The 24,943-nt window shown below is 42.5% G+C and overlaps 1 protein-coding gene across 1 annotated transcript; it reads right to left on the bottom strand.

The window, feature by feature from the left end:
• Nucleotides 1-763: 763 nt before the first annotated feature.
• Nucleotides 764-24,874, bottom strand: LOC124638958 (nuclear pore membrane glycoprotein 210). The gene is made up of 29 exons (XM_047176138.1): nt 24,599-24,874; nt 24,366-24,516; nt 23,802-23,922; nt 23,331-23,418; nt 22,442-22,672; nt 21,567-22,038; nt 21,313-21,398; nt 20,477-20,659; nt 20,027-20,158; nt 19,515-19,600; nt 18,972-19,135; nt 18,530-18,658; nt 17,991-18,133; nt 17,237-17,444; nt 16,903-17,022; nt 16,291-16,491; nt 10,489-10,731; nt 7,949-8,095; nt 7,285-7,395; nt 6,746-6,935; nt 6,193-6,293; nt 5,630-5,914; nt 4,936-5,120; nt 4,235-4,374; nt 3,496-3,677; nt 2,599-2,791; nt 2,036-2,287; nt 1,632-1,847; nt 764-1,286 (listed from the first exon to the last, which is right to left on the bottom strand). The coding sequence occupies exons 1-29, from the start codon at nt 24,757-24,759 to the stop codon at nt 1,063-1,065; spliced, it is 5,145 nt and encodes a 1,714-aa protein (XP_047032094.1). The 5' UTR covers nt 24,760-24,874; the 3' UTR covers nt 764-1,062.
• Nucleotides 24,875-24,943: the final 69 nt, after the last annotated feature.

Here is a 24,943-nt window from a genome sequence, read left to right as displayed (position 1 = left end):
GAATACCTACCTACCTATTGTAAAAACTTGACGTCAAAAATATTACTAAGCATTGTATTAATACTACCAAAAACAACGTTTTTACAACCGCGTTCGATTCTGTGTAGAAAACCATTCACATCAAAGATTAGTTATATATAGACCCGTAGTTCGCTATAGTGGGGACGATAGATAAAATTACTACGTTCAGTGGATACCACTGAGAGGTCGGAGCCGGGATGTTTAAATAGAGAAATTCAATTGTTTCCAACCATCTCCGCTCCGCTCTTCTCGTCTGTGCTTTGTAGAATCATAGCTTTTTTTTTAAACTACGCACACTCGTTCGTCACAACCATTCTTTCGTCTTTCATCAATTTAATAACTATTTAACGTTACAATACACCGATACGGCGGAACCATAACCACGTTGAGTTGCAAGTTCAAAGTTTTAACGACATTTTACAAGTCAACAAATAAAACGCGACTTTTACCAATGTAGCCATAGTAACTCAAGTCGAGTTAGACAACATTCTGTCACACACAATCTTTATGAATTTAATATATACTACTGCAAGTCTGAAGTTAGCTGCTGAGTACCATAAGTCTTTTTTGGCGTTTTTTTTTTTAGAAAAAAATATGCAAAACACTTATAGTAAGGGTCAATTCCCACTGAAAGAGCAGCGGCCGGCAGCGGCCGTAAGAGCACGGACGATGTAAGAGCGCGGCGCGGCGCGGCCCAGCGCGGCGCCGCGCGGCCCGCCGCGCTCGCGCTCAATCACTTGCATTTACGGCCGCTGCCGGCCGCTGCTCTTCAGTGGGGATTGACCCTAATAGTGCAGCGCATGACGTGATATTAAAAGTCAGATAGTCTTACAAAAAACCAGCCCGATTTATCTGTTCTACAAAAAAAAAATACGTGGATGGTCAGCCCTAGACTCCTTAGACTTTTGAAAAAAAGAACACCCAACTTCAGACTCAACAAACATCACAACGTATACGTAATTCAAAAATTCAAAAAGACTTGCAATACCGTTGCATGCGTTGAACGAGACTCTGTCTCCCATCGCTGTCTCTTCTCCAACGCTATAGGAATAGAGAAGAATTTCTCGTTGTATTAGGTGAGAAGCTCTGTTCGGGTAACATGCTGGCGTCTCCGTAGACTGGGGCCGTTGGTCCACTGGACGCGAAAGGACTTCTGGACCAGGTTCTTGAGCGATTGATACGAGGAGACGGTTCTGTAGGTAGGACGGTCTCGTTCGGGTCTACTGGCATCCTGATGCGAGATTTTCGTTGTAGCCTTTGCGTAACTGTAAAAGAGGTAATATGGTTAGAATTATGAATTATTCACCAACCCGCATTGAGCAAGCGTGGTGATTAATGCTCAATCCTTCTCCGTGTGAGAGGAGGCCTGTGCCCAGCAGTGGGACGATAAAAAAGGCTGTAACAGATAACAGAACAGATGAGGTATTGATGAAATGTAAAATAGTCACGTAAAAAATATCAGAAATATGGGGTATATAAAAAAGAGGGTAATAATATTTCTTAACCCTGACTAATGCATTGATGATATTCGCAAGCAACATCGCACTCCCTCTGTACGTCCACGCGGAACTCCTGCGCAGTTAGCTTGCATCATGTATAATATAACTTACTGTATATATAAGCTGCAATAGCTGCCACTACAGTGACGACAGTCGACAAATACGGCTTGAGCAGCGAGAACAGAGCGCCCAGTAACGTGCCGCAAGCAACATCGCACTCCCTCTGTACGTCCACGCGGAACTCCTGCGCAGTTAGCTTGGACTTCACCGAGATCCAGCCGTGGCCGCAGGTTGAGGCTTCGTTGGTCACTGTCACTATTATTTCATCTGTGGATAAGTAATAAAAGTTAACAAAGAAGTCATCTTTAAGCCCAAGTTCAAAGATTTTATTGTTTTTTTTTTTTTTAACAAGTGTTTTCTATGAATTTTCGCGGTCAAGTATCAAATGAAACAATTCTCTTGGGAAGTGGGCGAAACCGCTAACGGGAGATGGAATATTTATAATTGTAACTTACCACTATCATTATTCGTATCCAACTTCAGTCCAGGCGAGGGGATAAACCTCACCAACTTCAGAGCTTGAGGGTGTCCGCTCACAGTGAAAGTCGCGGGAGGACTTAGCAATGACACTTTATGCGTAGAAAGACGTATTTGAGGTAGTAATAATACTTTAGTGCAGGCTCTGTATGCCCCCCATTCTGCACAAAGTTCCACTTCTGAAGCGTCCGTGATTGGGACAGCTGGTATTATTTTGCAGCCCATTTGTCCTGAAAAATGAGACAATTTTAGAACATAATTTTTTATTGAGATATGAAACGTGAGTACGAAAAATAGATTGATAAAATTGAATTCTTCTTCTTTCGTGTCGATGACATGTCTTATAGCCCAATATGCCGCCACAGTGAGAGCGCGGTCGGATGCACGATGACAAGTCAGAAAAAATTTAATTGTAACAGAAGTATAAAATTACATGATTTTGCTTTCTTAAATATTCTCGTGTAGTCCCCACGGGATGGCTAGTGTATGTATATCATGGAATGCAATAAACGATATGAATGTAACATTGGAAATTCCTTACCATTAATAACATCCAACACCGGCACGGCGGTATGCGGTATCTTGGTCCGGCAGGTATACGGTAGCTCTATAGTGGCGCCCTCTAGCGCATAACGTTGTTCTTCAGTACAAAGCAACGGGCCCGATGTCAGGCCCGGGGATGTGAACGATAGAGGTACTAGTGCTGATGGCCACTCGCCGGGGATGAAATCCATCTGGGTGAAAAAAATGGTGGTTAGATTTAAATGTCAAAATGTAAAATTTAAAGAAAGGTTAGGACAGAATATTGAACACATAAGTTGAAATGACGAGACCTACGTTCAGCAGTGGACGGCAAGAGGGCGATATGTTGATGAATGAATTTGCTGTATGTATGAGGGCTATCAAAATACGGAAACTTGTATGTCATTTGGAATTTTTTTATGGCACAATGTTTTCTATCGGCCTTGATATAATAACTGGCTTGAAATAAAGGCAACATTATTATGAAGACAAAGGAAGTTGTGAAAAAGGACCCTTTTTGCTATAAAATTCCCTTCAATCACTAATCGGTAAGCGCCATCTATATTTTATACAGCTATCACCCAGCTAATGACGGTCGATAGCACGGAGTATGGAAGGATGAGCGGAGATGCCATAGTACTGGTAGGTCAGACGCCTTCTTCTAATTTAAATTCGTACGGTAAGCATCACCAAAACTACCGGTTACGAGTGAATTAACAAGGCCTTCGGGTTCTTTGAGACCTTTGTCAACGATTTTTATTATTACAAAAAATTACTTGTCCAAAGAAGGCGTACAAGCTCGAACAGTAACGTTCCTCGTCCCCCGCTCACACGCATTTTGGCGTGCTTCTTAGGAGATTTTCCGTTATGGCACCTCCGCTAGTTATTTTGTTCTCCATGGTCGATAGTAACCTACCTTGTCGAGCTGCACCTGATGCAAGGTGTACACGTTGAGGGGCCGGTCCAGGCGCAGCACGTGCGTGGTGGGAGTGTCGCGAGCTAGCACGGCAAGTGTGACGTCACTGCCGGCCCACAGAGTGATGCCGGCTGGACCCCGCCAGCCTACGCCGGGGAGACATACTGCCCAGCCTGCTGTTACTGTGAAGAAAGATATTTTATATCAAAAATGTTCCTAATATGTGTAAGAGAGTTCTTGTCTTGACAGTCAACTTTTGGGTCTTTTGTGTGGAGGCAATTTTTCTTCAAAGTACATTACGATTCTAAACTGTCAGAAATTATTCTTTTTGTTAATTAAATTGTTACATCACTATGGGTTACTGTTAATTTAAGGTTCACAGTTAGTTTCACTGGATCACTTTTCAGTGAAAATATTATTTATTATTCAAATTATTCAAACTTTCAAAATTTAAAACAGTCTATAAGCAAACTGTACCAAAATACTTTGCACAAAAATTCCCCTTTCATCGGAAAAACAGTATTTAGTGACCGATTATGTAAACGTCTATTGGACATTTTCCGTCTTACCACAAAAACTTTTAAACGTCAGTTTAAGACTTGTCAAAAAAAATGTCAGATTATGACGTTGAAATAAGGTCCATTTTGCAGCCACAATTCTTTTAGACAAGTCTCAGACACATGTTTAAGTTTTTGTAGTAAGACCATTTTTATCTAAATTAAAATTAAAAACTACTTACCAACAACCCTGTCTGCTCGTAGATCGGTCCCGGTAACCCACACTTCGTCCTTTAACGTGACGCCACTAACGGAGCCTTGGAAGGTCATGAAAGCGCCCGCAGAGTCCAAGTTAGGTATTAACAGCTCAGTTCCTAAGACACTGTAAAATTTAAAAAAGACGTTAAAAACAAATGACTATGAAGGGTCGAAATTCATTAATTTTTTATTGCAAATTCTCTTTCTTGTATACAGTTACAAAAATGCATCCTTAGCTTAGGTGTACATTACCCTGTCAGGGAGCAGCAAATTAATTTAAAACTAGATAAGTGGGTATTACAATTGTATTAGGTACTTATATATTTCTAAGTATTTATTATTTTTTATTAAATTTTACATTATTCGTCAACGTGCTCACGTGATATTTAATGTCACAAAAAGTACCTAAAACCTGTTTGTGCCACCGCGCATTAGGCAGCCGGGCGACGCAGCCACATCCATACGACCAACTAATACTTCCGTGAGATATATAAGCGCGGAATACGCGGCCAGCGACTACGCATCGCGGCGCGACCAACGAAATACACCGCGATATATGCGGCCTAAGTGCGCGGGGGCACTATGAGACAGATTGTAGACGAATTCCGTACTGTTTGCTTAGTTTTATAGGCTCACGCAAATCCGTGCAGTATTATTATGTAAGGCTAGCTGCACTATATGTTACCTGTCAGTAAGCTGTGCAGGTCGCGAGTAGGCAGCTACCGGCGCGAGCGCGGACACGTTAGCGTGCGGGGCCAGCAGCGCCCGCCCCACTGAGTTCCTCATCACCAGCCGGACGCCTGTCTCGTGGGGCTCGCCTGAAGGTTCCGCTGTGCAGTATGTGGGTACTGCCACTTCTACGTGGATAGCCTGGAGAGTCGAGTAATTTAACAAAATTATTACAGGTATTTTTTAAGTTGTGGACGTCAGGGAACATGCAAGGTTTTAATAACGCCAGCGATCGCACGAATCAAAAATTTTACTATACGTGTTTGACCCACGCGTCATGTAGAGTGCGTTCTAGTGCGACGAGTGCAGTGAGGCTGCGCGGCATGTTCGTTCGTGAGTCATGGACATGGATCGCGGTGCGCAACTTACACTATTCTAGACGTGAGCTTGCAACATTTATGCACGCACTTCATGGAGTACACTTTTGCTTCCCATTTTGTGTACAATTATTCTAACTACAAGAAATATTTGTGCAGCATACTGTGTGCCACAATGGCAAGTATAAATTTAATCAACAAATCATAAATTCCGTTGCTTGATATGACTTTTTATGTATATCACAAATAAAAACAAAACTTCTTACCCTTAACTTCTTACCAGAATCTCAAAACTGTAAAAAAATCATATTAAAAACAAAACAAAATACTCACCGTCTCCCTATAAATATTATTCCTGTCATCTCTATGCTGTGCCAATATGACTCCGAAGCCTGGCCTCACCGCAGTCACTTCCCCAGCTTGGTTGACCGTCAGAGCTCCATCCCCATAGGCCTTCCAGTTTCCTCTGGGTAAGGACTTGAGCCTGATCACTGAGCTGACTGCTAAGGCCAGCCTGTCTCCTGAAGACAGCTCTTTAGATAAACCCTCAACTGATGTCCGGATGTCTGATAGACCTAGGATCTCGATAGTGCTGTCCCAGGAACGGGTTTCGGCTACCTGCGAATATTTAATACAGGTTATACTTTGGCGAAAAGAGAATATTGACTTTTACATTAGTAAACAATATTGCACAAGTTTTTTTAATTTAAATAAACTAAGATATAACGCATAAAAATGAAGACAGTGCGAGATATATGAAGCACTTTAACATAAAGTCGACGTAACACAAAATTAAAACAGCTTTAATTAAATTACATACGTTATCTTCGAGTTCTATCCGCCTATTTAAATTATGTACATTTGAAAATGTCTTTTAGAAATGGATAATATCTCACCTGTCCCATGTTTCGTACTCTAACATCGATAGTTATGACTCCTGGCTTGAGGGGTACCACCCGAACTGAAAGACCTTCGGCAACCGATCTCTCCAACATATCTGTGAATAGTAATTCAATGTTCCAGAGACGGAAAAGTTTGATACATATCAAAATAATTTAATCAAACTAGGTTGAAAATCAGCACTTTTTGAACGTCAAAAATACACAAAGACAGCCACCAAAACGCCCCCTTTTTAACCACTTCCTATGTGTCTTATTTAAGAATATTTTGTATTGGGAGTTTTCTTGAATATATGTAAAACATTTGTTTCTTCTTTTTATGTCACCAATCACCATGGATGATTAATACATAGAGGTGAAGGTAAAAGGGAAAATGATTGATGTCCCCATCAGAAAAACCAATGAGGCTCTTCAGGAGCCTAACAATATATTATGTGGTGATAAATGACGATACCATCCAACGTCGGGATAAAGTTCCAAAAAAAATAAGAAGGAACAAACATACAAACACATACACAAACTTTCATTACAATATTCTTATGATACATACCATCAGCATGTGTAGTATAAAGCCTGGCAGCGGTCGGGTCCCTCAGCGACCACGACACCCGGGGCGCGGGCTGCAATGCGGCCAGGGCCCCGGCCGACAGACCTCCAGCCTCCACCCATATGGGACCCGGGGACCCGACTAGCAGGCTCTGTGTTGCAGCCTTTACGCGGACGCCTGATATCGGTATCACCTGGATACAATAGCAATTATTTATTGGTAAACATCAATTCTTCGACTGGTAGCAAAAATCCTTTTTTTTTATATATTTTATCCAACTTAATGATATACATGAGGCGTCTTCTTGTCATTCACGACGACACAGTATACCTTAAAATAATTTTAAATTTCTTTAACTCGGAAAGTTTTAAATTCAAACTTAATCTGATAAAAATATTACGTGATGCAAATTTAATAATATTTTAAATGATTAATTTATAAACCAAAAACAAGATCTTCACTTCAATTCAACAACTGAACCAGTCAAAACATTTACACTGAATTTTATCATTAATTTATTTTAATGTAAAAATAAATATTACCTCGACTTCACACTCAGCGCTGGCCATCTCAACGTTAGAAATGTCGGTGGCCACGAGTTTGATACGCGATGTACCGAGCGACAATCCGTGAACCGAACCCGATGATGTCACCTGAGAAAGTCAAAAAGTTGATACATATTTCGGTTATATATGTAGAAGAAAAAGGGATACTTATGGTACTTTTACAAAAAAAAGTTAAACAAACGAGTAATATGCACTAAGAACAAAATTCACATAAATCATTTTTGTGTTATGTGTCAGATGTGTGTTTAATTTTTACTGTGACTTCGTCCTGGAAATGGTTTCTATGACTAATGCAATAGGCTTGAAAAGTAATTAGTCCGTCTTTTAGATAATCCTAAAATAATGGACACGTATTTTTTATTTTCTCTCACAAACAAAAAACAATGAAGATACAACACGATAAAATTTCGAGTTACGTCACGTCTGAGTACAAATTTCAAACAGACGTGACGTCACGAGCACCCACTCCCAATCTTTGTTGCCTTATACCTTAAGAAATATTTAATGTTTTGTTAAAATAAAAATTATATGTGTATCATTTTTAGCCAGTCTAAAATGCGGACTAATTAGAATAATTATTTTTGAACCCTGTCATCATGCCTATTTCCCATGACGACAAAAAGTTTGGCGACAAGTATACCTCAACATGGCTGAGCCCGGAGACGGCGCGGTAGTGCAGCGCGGCGAGGTGCGGCGGCGGCCCGCCCGCGTGCCGCAGCTGCAGCCGCGCGCCCGGCGGCACCCGCCCCACGCGGGGGAGTGCCGACAGAGGCGGGAACACCAACACCTGGAATAATAGAAAAAAACATTTACTACTAGAGGCAGGATAATTTTTATCGTGAACTCTGGCCAAAAATCGACATAAATCTTTCACCATTAGATAGTTACATTATCTGCGAGTTACAGAGGACCAGCCGCCCGCCACTCGGCCGCGCGGCCGGTTCCTAGGTACCAGCTATATAACACTCACCTCCAGCTCAGGGCTCCACACTCCGCCATACAGCGCTCGCACCCTCGCGGTGCCCTCAGTGAGGCCGCACATGGTGTTGTCCCGCACGGCCACTGGCCCGGTGCCGAGGTACCAGCTATATAACACTCACCTCCAGCTCAGGGCTCCACACTCCGCCATACAGCGCTCGCACCCTCGCGGTGCCCTCAGTGAGGCCGCACATGGTGTTGTCCCGCACGGCCACTGGCCCGGTGCCGAGGTACCAGCTATATAACACTCACCTCCAGCTCAGGGCTCCACACTCCGCCATACAGCGCTCGCACCCTCGCGGTGCCCTCAGTGAGGCCGCACATGGTGTTGTCCCGCACGGCCACTGGCCCGGTGCCGAGGTACCAGCTATATAACACTCACCTCCAGCTCAGGGCTCCACACTCCGCCATACAGCGCTCGCACCCTCGCGGTGCCCTCAGTGAGGCCGCACATGGTGTTGTCCCGCACGGCCACTGGCCCGGTGCCGAGGTACCAGCTATATAACACTCACCTCCAGCTCAGGGCTCCACACTCCGCCATACAGCGCTCGCACCCTCGCGGTGCCCTCAGTGAGGCCGCACATGGTGTTGTCCCGCACGGCCACTGGCCCGGTGCCGAGGTACCAGCTATATAACACTCACCTCCAGCTCAGGGCTCCACACTCCGCCATACAGCGCTCGCACCCTCGCGGTGCCCTCAGTGAGGCCGCACATGGTGTTGTCCCGCACGGCCACTGGCCCGGTGCCGAGGTACCAGCTATATAACACTCACCTCCAGCTCAGGGCTCCACACTCCGCCATACAGCGCTCGCACCCTCGCGGTGCCCTCAGTGAGGCCGCACATGGTGTTGTCCCGCACGGCCACTGGCCCGGTGCCGAGGTACCAGCTATATAACACTCACCTCCAGCTCAGGGCTCCACACTCCGCCATACAGCGCTCGCACCCTCGCGGTGCCCTCAGTGAGGCCGCACATGGTGTTGTCCCGCACGGCCACTGGCCCGGTGCCGAGGTACCAGCTATATAACACTCACCTCCAGCTCAGGGCTCCACACTCCGCCATACAGCGCTCGCACCCTCGCGGTGCCCTCAGTGAGGCCGCACATGGTGTTGTCCCGCACGGCCACTGGCCCGGTGCCGAGGTACCAGCTATATAACACTCACCTCCAGCTCAGGGCTCCACACTCCGCCATACAGCGCTCGCACCCTCGCGGTGCCCTCAGTGAGGCCGCACATGGTGTTGTCCCGCACGGCCACTGGCCCGGTGCCGAGGTACCAGCTATATAACACTCACCTCCAGCTCAGGGCTCCACACTCCGCCATACAGCGCTCGCACCCTCGCGGTGCCCTCAGTGAGGCCGCACATGGTGTTGTCCCGCACGGCCACTGGCCCGGTGCCGAGGTACCAGCTATATAACACTCACCTCCAGCTCAGGGCTCCACACTCCGCCATACAGCGCTCGCACCCTCGCGGTGCCCTCAGTGAGGCCGCACATGGTGTTGTCCCGCACGGCCACTGGCCCGGTGCCGAGGTACCAGCTATATAACACTCACCTCCAGCTCAGGGCTCCACACTCCGCCATACAGCGCTCGCACCCTCGCGGTGCCCTCAGTGAGGCCGCACATGGTGTTGTCCCGCACGGCCACTGGCCCGGTGCCGAGGTACCAGCTATATAACACTCACCTCCAGCTCAGGGCTCCACACTCCGCCATACAGCGCTCGCACCCTCGCGGTGCCCTCAGTGAGGCCGCACATGGTGTTGTCCCGCACGGCCACTGGCCCGGTGCCGAGGTACCAGCTATATAACACTCACCTCCAGCTCAGGGCTCCACACTCCGCCATACAGCGCTCGCACCCTCGCGGTGCCCTCAGTGAGGCCGCACATGGTGTTGTCCCGCACGGCCACTGGCCCGGTGCCGAGGTACCAGCTATATAACACTCACCTCCAGCTCAGGGCTCCACACTCCGCCATACAGCGCTCGCACCCTCGCGGTGCCCTCAGTGAGGCCGCACATGGTGTTGTCCCGCACGGCCACTGGCCCGGTGCCGAGGTACCAGCTATATAACACTCACCTCCAGCTCAGGGCTCCACACTCCGCCATACAGCGCTCGCACCCTCGCGGTGCCCTCAGTGAGGCCGCACATGGTGTTGTCCCGCACGGCCACTGGCCCGGTGCCGAGGTACCAGCTATATAACACTCACCTCCAGCTCAGGGCTCCACACTCCGCCATACAGCGCTCGCACCCTCGCGGTGCCCTCAGTGAGGCCGCACATGGTGTTGTCCCGCACGGCCACTGGCCCGGCCGCCCGCCACTCGGCCGCTCGGCCGGTGCCGAGGTACCGGTGGGAGACGCCCTTCACTAGCGCGGAGATGGGCACACAAGCGCCCACGCCTACAGCCCGAGATGTTGACACTTCCACGCTTAGGACTTCTTCGATGTGAACCTGGATAAAAAAAAACATTTTGTGCAAAAACAATTTTAAAAAGATTTTTTAATTACAAGCATTGGTCTGCCGATAGAAATATTTACGTCTATTTTTAAACCCGTATCTTAAGTTACATTGAACGAACAAGACATTCATGTGAGTGGATTAATAATAATTATTAAATAACTTGACCGTAAATTCGAAGCTTAATTTATTGAGATAGCACTTCCGTTTTCCTCCTATTTCCCTTCTCTTTCTACCCTATATGTCTGTCTCTTTCGCTCTTCCCCTCTTTTGACTAGCTTCACCACCTGGCAGGGCGCATCGCGCTCGGCGCGAGAGCCTCTTGCTCATTGGCGTTCTGTTATCCTCCGGATAAGGTTCGCTCGCGAACAGAGTCACATTTCCCTATTTTATTTATAAATTTTTAGAAATTCATATTCGAATTTCGTTCGAGTAGCAGTTAAACAGTGAACATCATCCACGTGAGTGTTTATCTTTATTATTTTTTAACAGTTTTACTGTTCGTTTGTAATCTACCCTTTATTTTTTGATAATTCACACTGGACTTATTTTTAATTTTAATGATTACCAGTGTTGTTTTACCCGCTTAGCGTTGCTAAATTGAACCTTTTTGCTTACGTCCTTTTCATTTCATTGGTATTAGGATGGATAATAAGGCCGTACACTCCGAAATCACCGGTGACGCGTCAGCGGAACCGAGAACATCTCGTCATAGATCAAGTAGCAGCTCATCGAGTGTTTCTAGTACCTCTTCGTCCACGAGTAGTTCGAATAGTTCGACAAACCGTAAAAGAAAACGTTCTAGGCGCCATAGACATAAAAAGTCAAAACGTTCCCGACGGTCGAATCATGATCATTTATACGATAAATTATCCAGAGAAGTAGGTGAACTTCGTAACCTTCTAACCCAGAATAATAATAATATCAATATCACTTCTCCAGTTAATTTTTGTAACGAATCTTGTATTGACCTGAATGAGAGCCGTGAATTATTTTTAGATAATAGAGATATTGTAGGTAGTCCAAGTAAAACCACGCAAGATGCGTTGTTTGAATTCGATATTCAAACTAAGCTAAAGGAACCGTCTGTAGCTAAAGCTCCTTCTGAGTTCTTGGAGACTCTTAACAGTATCCAACATTTTGGTAATAGCAATTGGTGTGAAGTTCGTTATGCTGATACACAGAAAATTTATAGTCATACCCCAGGTTTCGTAGAATTAGAAATTAATGACGAAATAAAAGCTTTTGAGACATCGAGACAGTTAGCTCAAATAGATAGGGCGTTCGCTGCGCAAACCTTTTGTTTATTAAAATTTAAAGAGGCTCTGCAGGGAACCATAAAAAATTTCTTAGCATGGGCAAAAGATGAACAACATTTGAGCTTTGATAAATTACAAGAAAAGATTGTTGAAGTGTTTTCAAGTGGTGAAGTACATAAAGTCTCATCTGATTTATTACAATTATTATGTGGTCATAGAGCCGAAATTATCCAACTGAGACGTGACAATATCACCAAATGCATTCGAGACCCGCTTATAAAATCAACTATACGGAAAATTCCACCATCTTGCCAGAACCTCTTCGATGCCGATTCTTTTACGGCTGCACTTGAAAAGGCTGGTGGAGTTAAGAAAGCATTTTTTAACCCCGTTAATGTTCAAAAGAACACCAACCTTGCGCAAGCAGGTCTTAGCCGAGCTACGCCAAGCAACCGCCCACCGCAAGGTGCGCACTGCTGTAATGGATATTCACGAGTTGACATAGACCAGCCAAAGTGCACAGCTCCTCCGAGAGGCAGCTACCCACAATATCCTCAGGGATTTCACGGTCATGGAAAGGCTAATTATAACGGGACATCCAATGTCCGAGGTCCCTTTCGTGCACGGAATGGGCCCCAACCTCGAGCAGCCAATGGCCAATCAAGAAGCAATACAAACCGCAATGGTGCAGCTGGAACCTCAAAAAATGAAAGGTTTGATAAAAAACGTAGATATTGACATGAGGCAGATGGACACCGAGTTCAAAGCCGGACAGTTATCTCTTTTTGTCCAACATTGGGAGAACTTGAGAGCTCCAAATTACGTGATCAAAATAATAAAAGGGTATCGAATACCTTTCCAACGCAAGCCCCCACTAATATTACCAAAGGTAAAACGCAGTGCCATGATGATTCCTGTTTCGAACGCTATGTCAGATCTCATAAAACAAATGAAAAGGCAGGGCGTCCTCGAAGTTGTGGATTTATCTCCGAGCTTCCTCTCAACAATGTTTTTAGTACCGAAAAGCGACGGGTCCGCCCGTCCAATTTTCAACTTGAAAGCATTAAACAAGTTTGTCCTCACAGATCGGTTCAAACTTATAAACCTCTTTCGGATACCGGAGTTCTTACAGCCTCGGGATTGGCTTTGCAAAATAGATCTTTCCCAGGCCTATTTTCACTTAATGATTGCAAAATCTCACAGAAGGTTTCTCCGACTTGTTTACAACGGAGAATTACTGCAAATGACTTGCCTACCATTCGGACTCAGTACAGCTCCAAAGGTTTTTGCATCCCTGACCAATTGGATTGCCCAATCCTTACGAGAACAAGGCATTCGCGTCGTTGTTTATTTAGACGATTTCTTAATTGCCCACCAGAACATGGACACTCTCAAAACACATGTACAGTTGACATTAGAAAGATTGCAGTACCTCGGTTGGCAGATAAATTTCCCAAAATCCCAACTCACCCCTCAAAGGAAATTGGTTTATCTGGGGATTCATTGGGATCCCTGGAGCAATCTGAAACGACTTCCACCAGAAAAGTGTCAAAGCTTAGAGACAAAAGTGTCAAAATCTCTAAGAGACAACAGGATAAGTTTAAGGAATCTTCAGAGTCTCGTAGGACTGTTAAATTTTGCCAGCTTCGCAGTCCCGAATGGCAGGCTCAACTATCGGAGTTTGTTAGAATTCCTGAATTCAATTCCGAAATCGTCCAAAAATCTACATGTCGTACCGATAGAGGCGCAAGCAGATCTGGAGTGGTGGCTACAGAATTGCCGGACTCCATCCCCAATCCACATATCTCCACCGAGCCACTTTCTGACAACAGATGCGTCCGACCTAGCTTGGGGAGCACAGTTAGACAGTTTATCCCTATCAGGTCCATGGAACGAAGGGGAGGTTTTGTTGCATTGCAACCAAAAAGAAATGTTGGCTATCCTGAGAGTCCTACAAGACCATCATCAGCTCCTACAACGCTCTACAGTTCTAGTACAATCCGACAACAAGACGGTAGTTGCGTATCTGCGCAACGAGGGGGGGACGATATCGAAACCTCTAATGAATATTACAAAAGACGTATTCAAAGTGCTGAAACAATACGCAATAGTCTTGAAGGTTTTTCATCTACCGGGCAGATACAACATCGTTGCCGATCGCCTGTCTCGGCGACGCAGCGTCGTAGAGTGGCATTTAGTACCTCCTTGCACACAAAAGATTTTTCGGAAATTCGGCATCCCTGTCGTAGATTTATTTGCGTCAGCAACAGCACATGTAGTTGCCAATTATGTGTCGTTAGACTTGAACGACCAGCAAGCAATGCATCACGACGCGTTTTCGATGGACTGGAATTTTCACCTGGCGTGGATATTCCCACCACCTTGCCTTATTCCGAGAGTCTTGACGCATCTCAACCAAGCGACCGGCGTTTATCTCCTGGTCGTCCCACGATGGGATCGAGTATTCTGGAGAGGGGATCTGAAAGCACGAGCAATAGAAGCCCCGTTCACCATTCGGAATCTCAGTCAATCCCTAATAGATACATCCACGGGCCTCCCACCTCCCAAAATCCAAGACATAACCCTGGAAGTATGGAAATGTGGGGGTGGAATCAAAACCTGACAAATTGGAACCCCAATCAAATCAGTTTGTTAAGATCGTCTTGGCGGGATTCAACTCTTAAGACTTATAAAGTTGCATGGTCAAGATGGCTTAAATGGACTGAGGAACATGAGGTTAGTTCCACTAATCCAGAAGGTTCGGAAGTGGCAAGGTTTTTGGCAGATTTATACTTAGTCCAAAAATTTTCATACAGGACTATTCTCTTATATAAGTCTGTAGTCACTACTTTATGTAATGCTAATTCAAATGTTAATTTAAGTTCACACACCATAATCAAACACGTTCTTAAATCAATTGCCCTCAAACAACCTATAACAAACAAACCACCTATTTGGAATATTGATAATCTTTTGTCGTTTTTAAAAAATTGTAGTGTTGACTCGGACAATATTTTTGCTACATCCAGGCATACGGCAGCATTACTACTTCTGTCTTCTGGTAGGCGAATACACGATTTGACCCTGCTCAGGGTGGACCCAGAACATTGTATTATGTCTAGTGATAACATAATTTTCTGGCCAGCCTTTGGATCTAAAACCGATTCAGCTACGTATAGACAGTCAGGTTGGAAATTGATAAGAAACTCGACTGACAGGAATCTCGACCCTGTGTACTGGATACAAAGAAATATTGATATCCTTAAAGATAGGCGAAAATTAGCTAAATGTAATAATTTGTTTATAAATATTAGAGGCAAAGCAAAACCTGCTTCACGAGCTGTAATAGCAGGTTGGATCAGAACACTTTTACTAGAAGCTAATATAATAGCAACTCCTGGTAGTTTCCGACCCGCGGTTGCATCTAAAAGCTGGTCTGAGAATCTTCCTATAGATACCATTTTGGCTAGGGGTAACTGGAGAACTCAGAATACTTTTACAAAATTCTATCAACGTCAAGTTATGCCAGCAACATCTAACCAATCAAGTAATATTACTAACCTATTTAATCCTGTTGATTAATTGTATTGTGATTAATTTATATCAACACTTATCAGAAGTTAATGTTATTTTTATTTCTTAAATGTGAATAAAGTAATTTTCCTATTATACATACTTTTATTTAAGGAGTTAAAAGTACTTATTAAAGTATCTTACCGTCAATACTTTTAGGTATATTCATATGTAACCTTTCCATTCTGTATACTTACATGCTGATTCGTATTATTATCATAGTAATTATTTTTTTAAACTCCCTCACATTGGCGTTCTTCACCACCAGGCGATAACAAACACGTCTCAATAAATTAAGCTTCGAATTTACGGTCAAGTTATTTAATAGAAGCGTTTTTCCCTGAAATAAAACGCATATTAAATTACTTACCTAAATTCGAAGCTTAATATAATTCCTGCCTGTTGAATTTCAACGCAATGAGCAAGAGGCTCTCGCGCCGAGCGCGATGCGCCCTGCCAGGTGGTGAAGCTAGTCAAAAGAGGGGAAGAGCGAAAGAGACAGACATATAGGGTAGAAAGAGAAGGGAAATAGGAGGAAAACGGAAGTGCTATCTCAATAAATTAAGCTTCGAATTTAGGTAAGTAATTTAATATGCGTTTTATTTCAGGGAAAAACGCTTCTATTAAAAAAAAAACAACTTAAAATTTGTTACAATTGCCATTTTCCACTGCAACATGACTTTTCACTTTTAATTTTCGTCATTTTATATATAAAACTGACCTCAATCAGCTGCTTCTCCCCCTGAACACAGAGGTCAGTGACCACCAGGTCGTAAGACCCCGGTCCGGGAACAGTAGCGGAAAGGGAGCCTCCCTCGACTTCTGCTGACACACCCTTAGGCGTTTCCACCGCGTAGCGACCGCTGCCTCCTGTGATTGTAGCTATGTTGCTCACTGTTTCACTCTCCCATGCAATGTTCACCTGGAAATAGTAAAGTTATTTTGACACTATACATAAACACAGTACAAGTAAGGTAATCACTAACGGCCTATTACACATTACACACATACACACATTATTATTAGTTATTTTGACACATCAGCCCTAGAGAAGTAATGTCAAATTCCTATCCCTAGTAAGGTAAACAGCAGGCAGGCAGAATACTGCGAATGGCCGTTAAAAGATTTACAAAATGGATAATTTTTAAAGATCGTCTTCACACAGCTTGTCTTCACATGCCAATTCTGTGTGCATTTACCAAAAAAATATATCGTAAAAAAAAATGACTGCTTCAATATCCGATAGTTAATTTTATCACAACATGTTTGTTTATAAAAGAAGATATTCCATTAGCATAGACTACACTGTGGGACCTAAGGTCTCATATATTACCTTAAGTGGATCACATTTCAAAGGAGCAACGACCCTCGCTTGAATAGACGCTGAAGCATCAGGGATGCTCGCTTTTAGCGCACCATGCCATCCGATAGCATTGTCATCGGCTACCACTACCTGTAAAATCGAAAACATTTTGAATTAAGAATGGCAACACTGATATTTTTTTTAGTTATTACTATTAGCGGAAAATCGAACCACTTTTCTCGGTTCGGATTTTTGCCACTTATTTTTTCAGGACTATCCAAGAGTGGGACAGGTATTACTCCAGCCCTTTCAAAATAAGATCTTAAATAGAACTAATTTGAATACTAAAAATTCAGGGACTTACTTGGAAATACTTAAACGGCACAGGCACAGGGGCATATTCAGGATGCGTTTCCACAAACAGTCTATCATCAGCTTTATACTGCAACCCTGGGTGATGCGGCTCCACCTCCCAGGACATCTTGGGACCGTTCTCGTCAAGAAGCTCTCTGCCTATAGAGTCGAGGAGCGTCACTTTGACAGCCAGCTCTTGACCCGGACGGAGCCAAATTCTGGAAGGAATTTTGGTGTTAAAGTTGGTTATTTTTATGAGTGTAAACTCATAATAAAACTGGGCCTGAACATAGGAAGTTTTGTCGATTATATCTAGCATTTAATATGTATGTACTATTTATTGATATGCACAGGTAGAATCGCGAACGTTCGCTAGTATAAAATATATGTATACGTGTAAACGGTTTTGTGGGTCATAGATTTAAGATACATAGATGATAAGAAAACTTGGTTGTAATAATACTAAATAAATGAATATGTTCATGAAAAAAGTGCCTTATTTATATTGGGTCTGCGGGCGGTGAGTTTCGGGTCGATCATCGTCCTACCATCTTGTAAGAGACAACAGGCCCGACGGTGCGCGTTGTTCCACGCACTCCTCAAAAAGTGTAGCCTGCAAACCCCAGTAGTCACCACAAGAAGGGCTTAAGAAGGAGCATGGTGGGTTTTAGTCAGTAAGAGTATGACACTCCCTCACGCTGCACCCACAGAGGGAGTGGTCATTTGAATATTTCCTACCAAACAAAACTGCCACATTTACGTACTTGGGCGGTGTGGAGCAGTTGCCAGGCGTGTCGGGCGGCTCCAGTCGTACGCGCGACACGTGCGGAGCGCAGCGCGCGTCAAGTGACACTGACTCGCGCTCCTCGCCTACTTCTGATGTTAACTCGATGCGGGACTCGCCCTTCTGTGGGAATACAGGGTTTTAAAACTTTAAAAATCGTTCATAAATACTGGTTAAACTTATGGCGAACAATAAAGTATATAAAATAAACATCATCAAGATACAATTCTCAATTCTTAGATTCACAGACATGAAAATCGACTAAACCCAACGTAACAATTCCAATGTTCGTATTGTTTGCAAATTTTTTATCAACTTCGAACAAAAAAGCTTCTCAGTTTGATCTGCATTTATGTTTTAGGAAGATTATATTCCAAAATATTACTTCAGTCTGTTTTATTTTTTTGAAAAAGGTTTTTATAACCCTACCAGAATTTTGCTATATACTGAAGTATGTATATGTAAGCTGAATATGACTGCCTATTTTTGCATAATATATAAAATATACTAAATACATACCCTACGACACTTGAGTGTGAACAATTGTACAGCCGGATAGCGGTGAGGTCGTCGACCTTCTCGCGGCGAAATCTCGGCTATTCTCGTGTCAAGCGACTGCGGGGACAATGCTTCGCCTTCCGCTAGAATCTGCACATAAAATAATAAAATATATAATATGGGAAATAAATGACTTCGGTTCTACTGGTATTGTAATGTTAAGGCTTCCAAGGTCAATTTTGACCACGGCGGCTGTTCTCAGATAAGGAGATTTTGCGCAAGCAGACAAGGGTGCACTCTTTATTCCTTCACTCTCATAGCCCGATGATACGACAATCCGACACGATCGGTCAGAGATCAGGCGCAGGACCGACATTAACTTGCTTTTCGATGTTAGTCACCAACTTCCAGACTAAGGCTGCCTTGTGAGTTTCAAACTTACCTCTTATGGTACATAACTTACCGGTAGTGTAGCACCAGGTAATGCAGCCGCGTGAAGCGGCCACAGCAGGCTAGGGGCGGCTCGCACTGCCACTCGTGTCGTGTCGCCGACACGTCCGCGAGACACTCGCACTGTTGACACGCCGCGACTGTTCCATGCACACTCTAGTACGCAACAAGCGCCCTCTGTATAAAAAAAAAACATTTAAATAGTATCGATATCATCATCAGCCTTCCAGTCGACTTCCAGTTTAACTGGATGTAGCTGAATACCAGAGTTTTGCATGGAGTGCAGCGGAGCGTTCGAGCGTGCAGCGCCGCGTCGAGCATACACGCTAAGAACGTACGGTTTTCGTAAGACCATACGCTCGAGTGGGGCGTCCAGGATTGTTGACCAATCAGACGCCGTCATTCAAAAGCAGATCACGTCAAGGAACGGTATTACGAACAAGCAAAATATTTATGTATTGAGTAGCACTGATACTCGTAAAAATGGTGAAAATGGTTGAAATTTTTTATCAATAAGTAAATATCGATTTAAAATCGGATTGAATGTTGTACTTACCGACAGGCTTCACCCATTTAGCTACTGTGACGTTTTGTGGCTCCGGCCCCTCAAGAAGAGTCACAGCAAACGAACCACAGTTGCACCTATAAAAGAAGACAAGTGCTTATTTATTTTCAAAATTGGCAATAACTCGAACAAATAAATGAGTGCCGGGAACCCACGGGCTTTGTTTCTTTATAAGCGGGCGACGTTGTATGACGTCACACACTGAGTCTCTTACAACGATGCTGTCGTAATGATAATGCTTCTAGAAAACACCAAACATCATCACACAGTATCCTCGAGCGATCGTGGCTAGAGAGCAGTAGTACCGTGATTGTGTACATTAATTTTTTTATTTGTTATTTTTGTATTCATTTATTTTACATAATTATACTTATGTTAGATATTAAAAATATAAGACACTGCCTTGTAGATTGCTGTCGCAAACGCGGCTAGCTACTAGTATGCAAGCCCCTATGTACTCGTGATTAAAGCTGAAAATGAAATATTAAGATTAGTCTACTTACGTATGGAAGTTATATAATTCTCCAGTTTCTGCATTAGTGGCGGTGAGCGCGATATGTAGGTGATGCGGCTTGCCGACTCGCGCGTAACTTGACGTCGATACTTGTAGCATCTCGAATGGAGCTGACCATACTCTGAAACAATTTAAGTATAAGATTTAGAATTTAATAAAATAGATCTGAAAGAAATATAAGGAGTGCGATTTTTTTTCATATATAGAATTTAGGAAAACAAAACAAAAGAAGTGTACTAAACGGCTACCGAAAGATCCGGTACATATTATAATCGTAGAGTCTGTTATTCTAAATTCTAAATATTAGTCTAAATTGAACTTGAACAAAGACCTTTTTATGAAATCTAACTTTTTTATTTATTTACAGTAAAGTTTTTAGAAAGCCTCATGAATACAATAAAAAATATTTTATGTCTAACAAACAGTAATAATACCATACCTCCCAATAGCCTTAACATGCGGGTATTTCTTCAACTGTACTCGTACACCGATCTCCCCGGTCCCTCGTATAGTCACGGCGCCGTCAGATGTTAGAGAGAGCGGGCCGGCCACTGCGTCGCTCTCTATCTCCGACCATGTCACCGGCTCGTCACCACCGCCGATATGTTTTAGATTTATTTCTCTGAAAGAAAAAAATCAAGTTAGAATTACGAGAACAAGAAGGCTCTAGAAGAAACATAATGTGGGTTTTACTACCGATGTCTATAATTTTTAACATAATTTATATAGGTAAATGTCAATCTCTAATCGCAAATCAATGGTTAGATAGGTTCTAAAAAACTGTTAGTCGGTTTATAGTCTTCAAAATCATTCCTCTATTTCACTCACTGCACGAGGGAATAATTTGATGAAATGCCATATTATACAAAAATACTTTGTAGAATTATTTGGAGATTTCCCATCTTACCACAAAAACTTAAACGTCAGTTTACGACTAGTCTAAAAAATTGTCAGTTTATGACGTTGACATATGGTTCATTTTGCAGCCACAATTTTTTTAGACAAGTATAAAACAGATGTTTAAGTTTTTGTAGTAAGGCCATTCATGTTTAAGACGAAAGTTAAAAGTTGTCAAAGGTGTATAATAGCGTAAGGTAAATTATCAAATAATTTGCCTTTATCTATGTTTTCTGTATCTAATAGTTTAATTTTGCAAGCCTTAGGGTAAGATATGGTCAATGCTCCTTTTGTTAAATAATATAAGATATACATGTAAGTACTCATATTCGCAGAAATAAATTAATTTGAAAAATGAAATATTAATCTACGACTTACTGAATGTTGTCCGTCCATGCTACATACAGATGTGGAGGTACTATTTCCAAAGGTTCAACTGCGATTGCTGACACCTCTCCTTCTACCTATAAAGCACATACATATTGTAAGTCATCAACTCCAGAGTAAAAAAAATCTTGTCATCGTCTTATTCATATAAGATATTTATGTTTGTCAATGGGTATGGGACATACCTTAAATAAAGACACAACCAAAAAATATAGTAGTTATGCTACAAAAGCTTTTAAACATACCTTTCTCGACACACTCCTCCCAGCAACAGAATACAGTCTTGCAGTAATAGTCAAAGGCCCAGCATTCTGAGCTACAGCATCAGTCAGGGTACCGTTCTCTGTCGACTGGAGCAAGTCCACATTGGCTTCCCCTTCCACTGACAGCCTTATGAGAATCTGATCACCGGCTGTTAACGGATGCCCTTTATTATCTAGTACTACACAGTGAACTATGAATGGTTCTCCACGGATTAATAAGCTAGAGGGACGTAGTGTCACTCTGATGCTATGCGGTTCTGCTACGGTTAACGTTGCAGTAGCTACTTCGGTGGCCCCAGACATGAGGTAAACGCTTGTAGAGCCTAAGTTTGTCCCCTTGACGAGGCTGATGGAATCTTCTAGAGAAGCTATGCTGGCGTCTGGTACTTTTAAAAAGTACATTGTTTCGGATATGTCTTGGACTGTGAGGCGGCCGGCGCGAGCGCGTACAACCCTGTTGAGAATTTTAATATTTAATTTTATAATTGTTGACAATTATATTAAAGATTTATGAAATTGTAATAGTGCTTTCACACAAGCGAAATTTCGGCTCAGTATTTTACGCACGACATACTCCGAGCGGAAAAATCTGTTCGGTAAATGAGATTTATTACGATCTTTATCCTTATGAATACATAAATAATAGATTTATATTATTGATAGACTTATATTCAAAAATATATCAGACCATTAACTGGACCATCCACTCAGTGGCTTATTGTTCTAGGACAGATTACCATGGTGCAGACAAAAAAAAAAGAATTAACTGGACCATGACACTACAACAGAATGCTTTTATTTAAAATAATGTGGTTACCAAAAATTTTTATTAATTACTGAAAATAAAAAACACATACCTATACCGCAGCGTATCACCAGGCACAATGCTAGCAACAGCAGGCATTAGCACCACACTAGCTATGACTTGCAGGTCGAAGTCTGTGCAAATATCTTCAAGACACACTGTCACTCGGGACTCGCCCATGGCCTGACCGTATAACAGGACAGAGTGGGATCGAAGACCTCGGGCCTCGAGTTCTGTGACTCCGCGAGGAGCTTCATAGTCTGTGTCACGCCATCTCACTAGCCTGGGGAATGGAAAAACATGATGTCATTGTCAATACTATATTTATTTGAACACTCTAAGGGCATTATAGGGAAAATTTGATAAATTATTTAACTATCAATAGCTCATGGACAGCTATGCAGAACACAGATGAAGCCACATAAAAAAAGTGTAAATAAATAGATGTCAGAGAAAACAAAACAATACATTATTTTGCCTTGTAAGATATCAATAATGTTTTCATAACCTACAGATTTTAAATGGCTTAGTGAGAAACAAAACAATTATTAAAATGAATTCTCTTTTATTCTAACTCTCCCATAACGGGCCTGTTACTGTTACTGTTACAGCCTTTTTATCGTCTCACTGCTGGGCACAGGCCTCCTCTCACAAGGAGAAGGATTGAGCATTAATCACCACGCTTGCTCAATGCGGGTTGGTGATTTCAGACTATAGTCCAGGTTTCCTCAAGATGTTTTCCTTCACCTTTTTATCAGCCAGACAGCCATAACGGGCCTGCTGGAAGAAATTTCTTTAGAGATAAGCTGTGCCCTTGTACATTTTTTTCTATTATTTATTCTTGTTTGTGTTTTTATGTTAAATAAATAAATAAAATATAAAATAAATAAATAAATGAACTGAAGGATTGTTCAGTGCGCATTGTGGGCAGTTTTACTTACGTAACCAATGGCTCTTCTCCAACATTACTGCCCAGATTCTCTATGCTCCAAGTGAAAGTTATTCCTTCAAGGGTGGAGAATGTGTTTCCTAAAACAACCATATTTTTATGTGAGTTCAACTTCATAGCAAAATAGAGCTGTAAAGAAACAGAATGAACAGAATGTAAAGTTATAACAACAATGTCATGAAGCAGCTATTTATTATTTAGGATACACAACATTCCAAGCCAATAGAACTTTCTACCTCTGTAATAAATGATAACTCTCATAACTCCTGCCAGGGCTGTTGGATTGTTGGAAAGAGTTACCACAGCCCTGGTACATAATGAGCATAAGAAGGAAAATGGTGTGTTTTAGTCAACTAGGGTCTGACACTCCCTCATGCTGCACCAACAGCGGAAAAGGTCATTTGATGAATTCACAAAAAAATATATATTTAGTGTTCTATATGAACCTGTACAATTTATATACCTTGATCATCATAGGCTACAACTTCAAAGGCCTCAGGAGCTTCTTCCAGGAACAAGTTCCATGTTGTACTCATCACTTTGAGAGACCTGATCTTGTCTATGTCCACATCGCCACGAAGAATCTTCATGAAAGGAAAGAGGAACATATTATTTAGTCCATAAGAACATATGTCTAGTAAAGTATTTTGTAATTGAAAATAGAATATTTAAATCAAAATTAATTAACATAAGATGAAAGGTTGTAAATGAAAATTCATTAGTCAGCTATAACTTTACAGAACAGAATGTTAGAGAACAGAGAACAGGCAACAAGGTAGTCACAAACTGTGACTACCTTATTCTCTTTCTGTGTTCTCTTTGTAAACTAAAAAAAGTGTTCATCTGCCTACTATCGCACAACATTGTATAACATAAACACCTCTACAATATTACCAGCTGTTTGAAATACATAATCACTCAAATCTTATCTACAAACATGTCTGATAAGGTGTTAATTCAATAAACTTGGTTAAACAGCTTTTCAATAGACGAATATTTCCCGCCTTTACGAGTATTTATGCCTTACCTCGCCTGAGTTGACCTCTTCGGCGAGTATGATGACGGAGCCAGGTGGAACACATGACTTGGAGACGGAGACGCGAGCAGCTCGGGAGCAGTGCCCTATGGCATCATCGTACAGCGGCTCCAAATCTATGATGTCATCGCGAGACAAACTCCTGCAAAAAACATTGATAATGTCAAACACAGAAAAACAAACAAACAGAACAAGAACTCGATATATGGTTCTCAAAAACTTACCATGTGTAACAACCTCCCTCAATGATTTCGAAGGTAAAGCTCACATACAAATCTTCAAACCAAGGTAACAACACCCTCGGTGTATTTATTTTGGCTCCGTCACATGCACACCCAAGAAGACAGAACAGCGATAAGAAAACAGCAGCCTTCTTAGTCTCCATAATAGTATTGTATTAGATACATCAAAACAATCAAATCTTTAGCACTCACTGTTTTGAAAATCTAACCTAAACGTACACACTGAACAGCGGCGGGCGAATCGCGCATTTCATTCAAACCTTGACACTTGAAGGCTTTGACAGTTCGCTGTCTATGTACCATTTTTTTTTTTACAGAGTTATTAAG

Source organism: Helicoverpa zea, chromosome 18 (assembly GCF_022581195.2).
Source record: "Helicoverpa zea isolate HzStark_Cry1AcR chromosome 18, ilHelZeax1.1, whole genome shotgun sequence".
In the NCBI taxonomy this organism is placed as follows: Eukaryota; Metazoa; Arthropoda; class Insecta; order Lepidoptera; family Noctuidae; genus Helicoverpa; species Helicoverpa zea.
Note: the sequence above shows the minus strand (reverse complement) of the source record. Positions and strands in the feature narration are given on the sequence as shown.